Source organism: Coenobita brevimanus, chromosome 64 (genome assembly GCF_032717465.1).
Source record: "Coenobita brevimanus isolate Jiangsu-jjx chromosome 64, ASM3271746v2, whole genome shotgun sequence".
Taxonomy (NCBI): Eukaryota; Metazoa; Arthropoda; class Malacostraca; order Decapoda; family Coenobitidae; genus Coenobita; species Coenobita brevimanus.
In genome coordinates this window covers 29196352-29204342 of record NC_137017.1, presented here as the reverse complement: position 1 = coordinate 29204342, position 7991 = coordinate 29196352, and the positions used below count along the sequence as shown (strand labels likewise).

Sequence of the window (7991 nt, the reverse complement as noted above, 5' to 3'; positions counted from 1 at the left end):
AGGCAGGATAGTGTGCCCCGTAACTAAAGTGAATCTCCATCAGTCATGACTCACCGTAAGCTTCCCGGTCACCCAAGATGCATGACTTGTGTTCTCAGTGCCAAATCTGCAGCTACTCTTTCTTCAGTGGTAGTTTCTACAGAAAAGCGTAGGAAAACCTGCACCTAAATTACGATTATCTCTCATGGGGTTGTGAAGACGTGATTTATTACACCCAAACTAATGGAAAAGGTAAAATCAATATAAACAAAGAGCTTGAAAGACAGAATTGGTGTTGGTGAAGAGCTTATACCCAGTTCTCGATGTATGTGTAGCACGTGAGCTGTTGTAAAAGATCACAATCCACGTGTTTCCCACAGTGATTATTAAGCTAAGTGAATTTATGTACTTACTGTATATCAGATTATATATCTTGTTTTACATGGACTCAAAGCTAAATACTATACTTTTTATAATGTGTATATGTGGATACAAGTAACCATACCATAACTGATGTAAATATGTACACCGTAACTTATGTGTACATGTTTGTCTACTACACACCACCTAAGTGCCGTATTCTAGGCGTCACAGCAGACTTCGCAGCACCTATTACTCGGCGATTTATTTTGTGTATTGCTCCTTTTTATCCTTTCTTAAGTTACTGAAGGACACAATGTCGGTACCGAAAATACTTTAACAAGATGAAAGGAAATATTTACGGTGTAGTAGGCATAATAAATCGCTAATGAAAACGTGTTACGAAGCCTACCATGGCAAGAAGAATACGGCCCTGTGAATTATCAGTCAGTCATGTGATAACTGTGCTTACCACTCCACCAGCGAGGCGGTAATGTCGCCTGGCACACACAGTTTCCCCTCACCACTTATGGCATGTGTTTGTATGTGATTTGATGAACAGATTATAGAGTTTACCAAGAGATTTACTGTCCCTTGTATACCATTATATCTTCTGTATTGTAATTTGCAGTCTTAAAACATCCCTTTCAAACCCGGACGCCACCTTAGATACTGTATTTCGGCTAATGACAGACGATTTTATTAAGCTGAAGAGGACCCCCCCCCCCCACACTCACACATACACACCCACAGTCTGAATGGGTTGGTTTAGCTATCGCACAATGTTTTAGAGAAAGCAGAGGTAGAAGTATATTATCTGTGCTACCTGTATAGGGGGCCATACAGTGTCCTCTTTGGTCCTCGAAGTCGTCCCTAGAGCAAAGCACGTCAGAATCAGAGTCTGCATCCGAAGAAATCATGCGAAAAATATCATAGGCATTATATTTAAGTACTTGGTGATAAATGATTGCAGAAACAGCCACATAACACCAAAAATTGTACTGAGTAATGACAAAATATACTTAGTATTTCTCTGGCGATATAAATACAGAACTAATGTAAAGACTTGCAATATGTCTGGTGATTAAGGCAGGAGTAAATAATACGTGTCAGACATGGTAATACAGTCAATTTTTACTGTGAGGAATATATTGACCTCTGGATTAAAAAAAAAAAAAAAAAAAAAATCCTTCACTAAGATGGTCAATTTTGTTTTATGATTGCTGATCCCAGACGATCTTATTGACGTTTGTGAGACTTTTCAAACTGGAGGAATTAGACACAACCCTTCACTACCAAAAATCCTTCGTAATATCGTCTTTTGTGTGTGTGTGTGTGTGTGTGTGTGTGTGTGTGTGTGTGTGTGTGTGTGTGTGTATCCAACTCTGGGCATAGGCTTCACAGCCTGTTCCCAAGGTCCAGTAGTCCTTCTACATACCATACACCTCCACATGTCTGGTAATAGCCTGATTAAAACCAACTGGTACAGACCTAATAAATGCGAGACTATGTAGACCTTCGCTAGAGTGAGGTACAGTACGTTGCCTGTGAAAATCGTCAGGAAGCTAACGTGAAAAACAATATGAGGATTTGTCAGAGTGAACCAACTGGCGTATGAAAATCTTTGGGTCGCTCGTATAGATATAAAAACAATCCTTCGCAATAAATGAGTAGAAGCTAGCAGACCCAACTGCAGACCTAACGGTGATTTTGAGAGGAACACACGGGATATTTTCACGAGGATTTCACGTTTGTATTAGTGTTCAGATTACGGACAGGCTGAGGAAGTCCGTCTGTACTGAAAACTGAATAAAATCGTATGTCGGTGTAGGAACTAAGTAAAAAACACGTCATACAGTTAAAAGGGTTAAGCAGCGCCTTCCTAACCTCTTCAACTCGATGACATATTTTCTATTTTTATTTTTCATATATTCTGAAAATGTTATTAGCTTTATTGTTATTTAGGATGGGCTTTTCGATGTGGATGTTTTAGATACAACATTTACGTATTTTTTTTCATTAGTGTCTTAAGCTCAATAAAGTCCCGTGTAGCAATAAGAAAATTTATAAAACATCATCGTACTGAAGTGGTTAACTCATTCATTAAGATGGCATTTTTTCTTAATAACCGGGCCACCACCAGACGATTTTATTCAGCCTAAGGGATATACCTCTTGCGCTGAGCGGGGTTAGTGAGGCCTATCTCTAACCCCTCCAGTTCAGCAAAGTCTCGCTAGAGCTGAAGGAAATCGTCTGTAGGTGGGGTAAAATAAATATAAACAATACGTCACCGGACTGAAGGGGTAAATACTGTAATGGTAACAATTTTCTCCGCACCGTTAACCTACTGTCAAGATAACATAAAACTATTTTGCTGCCCTGCGATGAGGTGTATTTCACTTTAACCTTGCTGCCTCCAGACGATTTTCCTGAGTTTTGAGAGACCATTTCTAGTGACGGTGTGAAAAGAAATCACCATCAACAACCTCCAGCACCTGATTTCCTTCAGATAAATAAAATCGTCTAAAGGCAGCAAGAATGAAGTCTAAAAAGGACATTATCGTATCCCAGGGCTTAATCGCAAGCAATTTTCATATTTTCTTACCTCCTAAGTACGGTGACGTCTTTTGTGCTTCAGCCCCTTCATTTTGGTGACGTAGTTTTCGGTTTATTCTTGCTTCCTTCAGACTATTTGATTCAGCATTATTAGGCTATGAAGAAGTTAATGGCGGCTGTTTCCAATCCCGTCACTACAAACATTGCAACGATTGCGAAATCGTCCGGAAACGGCATGAACAAAGCAAAAAAGGTCATATGCTATTGGCACAAAAAATAGTGAAAAGACTAAATCTTCACGATAGGCAGGCAGTTGTGAAAGTTTCAGTTCAGAGCCACAAAAACAAGTGAAAAGCAGGAATAGGATGGAGGATTTAGGGTACACAGTGAACAGTATGATGAAGAATGACAAGCCTCGCTTGTAAGTGTAAAGGATAATGCGTATAAATCAGTGTGTTCTTCCTGGTATAACCTGTGAACCAATAACCCGGAAAGGTAACATAAAAAAAACTACACAGCATAAAAAAGTCATAACCTTTGGACCAATAACGTGAAGAACCATCATTAAAAGAATCAATATACACCACAAACAGGTCAGCATAAGAAAATATTGCCCCAAATCATCCTCTTAAATAATCTTCCCTTTTCACTTTAATATTGATTCGGATCTGATTGCTAAGTGTTGGATGGCTGTAGGTGGGAAGGCATATGTATATACAAACAGTATTATACTCGTACATTACTTAACCTTTAGAGTTTCGAAAAAAAAAAAAATAACGGCCTTAATCTAATAAGACCTTAGAATATAAAATTAGGAGTGTTCGAAAAAGAATGTAAAGGATGAGAAAAGAATGTAAAATGAATGTAAAGGAAGTAAAAAGAATGTAAAACGAATGTAAAGGACGTAAACAGAATGTAAAACGAATGTAAAGGAAGCAGAAAGAATGTAAAGGAAATAAAAGAATGTAAAACGATTGTAAAGAAAGTAGCATGTGGATGTAAGGCATAATTATGGAGGGACAGAGACAATGACATGGCTAAGAAAACTGATGAACGCACAAAATATAATCGTTACCATTAAGAACCCTGAATGGACATGGGCAGGACACAGATATCACCAAATAGATGAAATACGGACAGTCACGGTAACAATGACAACCCCTTGATGAGGTGAGGGGGAACGGGTACACAATTTAAAAGCAGAGAAAATTTTTAGATTTCCTGGAATTGGGTGGAACAGGCGAACATTCATCAAGATTAAATGGAGAGAGAAGGGGACGACCATCCAGCAGCGAAGTGTCTTGATAATGGTGATGACGATACCAGCAGTACTTACTACTTATCCATTACATCACCATTTGCTCCTTCCATCACTGAAGAAACCTTAACCACTGTTAAATGCCTAAAGTTTTATGTTATGAAACGCACGTCACGTAGTCTTCCATGTGTTACACCATCTTCCATCCATCCGTCTATCCATTATCCATTTTTCTTTCCTAACAGAAGCACAGGGGTTCGGAGCTAGGCTATCCAGTCCCGGCACTTAAGGCGAGGGTGACCAACCACACTCTCCCTTGAGTGGCATTTTGTAAGCAATAATCCCTAACCTCCCTCAGACGTAAAGCCTTGCGGACCCCATCTGGTTGCAGCGCCTTAATCCTCTGGAGTATCAGGTGTCAAATGGTTTTAAGGTTACCACCCAACGAAGTAAATGGTTTCCTGAGTTACAGTAAACCATTTGGCTTGTCACTCAGTGTAGAGTCACCTGAGGGCAGCACAACATCGAGTGAGTGGATGATGGGCGCCCCCACCTACCCACATCTTCCAACTTAAGAAAATACGAAAAGAAATAGCTCTTGCATAATAGCTGAATTATATACACGGGACCATAATAGAGTATACACATCCGATATAACAATTACTAGTACACCTTAAAGTTCACGTGGTTTCAGTAAACACAAGCTAAAAATATTGATTTTATTCATGTATTCACAAGTTCTCTTAATCTCAAGTTACTTTGAATATCAGTATGGCAACAAACATATGAATTCACATACTCATTTTAAAAGATTCTCTCTCTCTCTCTCTCTCTCTCTCCATTCACATTTCACCTAGATACACCATAGCGTTATACAAACTTGTTGGAAGCTAGAATACTGGTCGATAAAATTTATGAGGTACATTAACATAATGTACACTGATGTTTTAATGCTTGAGAATGTATGTGTGTATGTGGACTGGCTGTGTTCCCAGTTTTACTGTCGAATGTTTATGTAACCATGCGGTTATGAAATTTGTACAAAAATAGTTCTCTCCATCGCATATAAAGTTACGAGAAAAAAGTTGGAGGTAGATAATACGAGATGGCTGTAGTGACCTGGCAAGTGGTCCTGTATGGGGGCCGTATTTTAGGTGGCGCAGGAGATTCCTTAGCGAGTCTTCCTCAGCGATTTATTTTGCATTTCACAACTTAACATTCATTATTGTTATTTATATCGCTTGACTTGTCGACCCACTTTGCCTCGACAGCATACGAAAGGATAATGGGGTGTAATGCGCAAAATGAATCGCTAAGGAAAAGGTGTTACGTTGTCTCCAAAGCCACCTGGAATACAACTGGATCCTACCACACTTACGAACAAGAAATCCATTCCCACCTCGCGTCACAAACAAACTCTGAACACTGGTGACGCGAGAATCTGAGCTGGGGTGCGTGGAACACCTTGAGAACCTACAGTAGTGGGGAACACACGCTTGTGAACCCTGGTAGCACCGAGTGACGTCAGAAAAATGCATGAAATAAATAAAAACTTCTAAAAAAATAAAGAGTATCCCTGGAAATAAAAGGAGTCTGGAACGTACAAATAACGATAGTCTGGGGTATCAAGTGTCTTACATATAAGGGGAAGAGAATGTGCAGAAAAAAAAAAAAAAAAAGTAACACTTGATCAGGAACTTACAATTTGTTTAACAGAGTAAAGGGTTAAAAGTGGGGGCGGTAAAAAATATAGACCAAGACTTAATGAGGAACTCTTACACTTTGTTTAATACAGTAATGGGATGAAAATGGCTGCATCCACAAGAATAGCATAAGAAAATAAACAAATACACAGAACACACTTCTGAGGAAAGCGTCCAAAATTCCTGGTCCGGGTAAGTTTACAGTGCGGTTGCAACACGAGAAACACTCGCAGTTGCAGCTTAACTGAGGCTAACCTGGTTAAGACGATCACGAGACAATCTTTGGTAGCAGCCTGGCTCAAGACTCCAGAGGAAGAAATCTTAGGAGTTCCTTCTCTTTTTACCCGAGTAGCCTAGTATATATTTCTGTAAAATAAGGGATATTTGCAAAAACACGAATATCTCCATACGTAATATTATTTCCATATTACCGCAGAGGAGGAAAAAGAGAAGGAGATTCTCCTATGATTATGTATCTTAATCTGCTTTGCCTAACGGAGAACTTTCTTTACATCATTAAGCCTGACAATATACAAAAATAAGCTCATGTCTGAAGTTACCACTAGAACGTTACCTCATCTAAATTTCGAAAGGACGAAGATCTGTCGGTTTGGGAGAAGAATCTCCACCGGTGGGAATGATGTCTGTTACTGAGGGAGAACACAAGCACCTTTTTATGAAGAGTGGAAACATACCCCTCTCAGCTTTACCGTCCCAATTTATCATATTTCTTGCCTTAACTAAAAAGGGCACTCTGTAACTGATTGTTTCCCTACTTTTACATTGTGCATTTGTCATCTATGGATCCTACTTGCCTCATTCTCAGTTAGGAATTTAGCTAAGATGATAATGATGATGATGACATTTGCCCGAGCCCCAGTTCTGTGTCCTTATTATTGTCTATCAAGCAAACATTGACAAATTACGACGCCTGTGTCATACGGAGCTCTCGCGGCGACACACGTCAGGGTGGGGACGGGTTTGGTAGCTGCGCCGCCCTGCTGGAAGGATAACAGTTTTCTCTTCCGGGGTGAGCAGAGGAGTGGTAGGAAGCATGCGATTGGAGTCACTGGTTAATTTTTCCCTTTCTGCTGCAGCTCTCTTCAGTGCTTTTGCTTTACTTTCTCTGGCAACAGCCTTGGGTAGAGTTACTGGTTGGGTGGGTGTTGGTGTGCTGTGTTTCTGAGACAAGTCCGACACTTTGACATTTGGAAACACAGGAGTACAGTGTTTTCCTCCTCTCATAATTTCTGGTTTGGATGTTCTTCTAGGTATCAGCACAATGTCACCGTGTTCACCCTGCAGAAGTGTCACTGGCTCACCCTGGTCCTGTTGCCCCAGTTCCGTTGCAACGGGGATATACTCGTACTTAACGTCTTTGGTTGATACTGGTCGTATTGGTTTACTTGTCTGTGGCACTGGGGTTCTGTGTCTTGCCTCTCTAGATGAGTCCCTTGATCTGTGACCAGAAGCTAAGTGCGATCTCGGGGATTCTCCAGGCGATATGGGAAGACATATAATTTCTCTCTGTGAGGAAGGAGACGTGACAGCACAGCTCGAAGGAGGCCGCGACGAGACACTGGTACCTATGCCTGAACTTAATTCTCTCGAACTAGGTGATCGCACATCTGCTAATGAAGTTCTAGCCAAGCGCATTTCCCCAGAAGCAGAGGGTAGTAGCCGCACCTCCCTGCAAGAAGACGGTGTACATCGCAACTCCTCCACTGAATCTGGCGACACCTTGTACTCCTTGGAGACAAAAGGCCTAAGTCGTACCTCTACCGGAGAGGGTTCCTTTGATTCTGTTTCAAGTGAAGGCCGAGTGGTAACTCCAGCAAGATCGGACGGAACCAGACGCAACTGGACATCAGGAGAAAGCTGAGCGAGTGCCTCTCCAGCAGACATGGTGACATAAGCTCGGCCGCTCTCAGGGATGAACGCCCCCACCTGCCCTCCCGCCTCTTGCTCTCGCAGCTCAGAATCAGATTCTGATTCAGACACTCCCGAGTCGTAACTCTGTGAGTCATTGATGACAACATCCTACCAAGGAAAAAGAAAATATTAAAAACATATAATCATAAAAAAAATCAGATACCGAGAACAATATTACTTGGGTAACACATAAGTTTTTAATC

General features: G+C 40.9%; 1 protein-coding gene across 1 annotated transcript in view; it reads right to left on the bottom strand.

Annotated features, from left to right (window-relative positions):
- Positions 1-6792: 6792 nt before the first annotated feature.
- Positions 6793-7991, bottom strand: part of LOC145404720 (uncharacterized) — a 336793-nt gene continuing 335594 nt past the window's right edge. Inside the window, exon 13 of the mRNA XM_080276271.1 lies at positions 6793-7896. Within this exon, the coding sequence (XP_080132397.1) occupies positions 6793-7896 (1104 nt within the window). The remainder of the gene's footprint in view (positions 7897-7991) is intronic.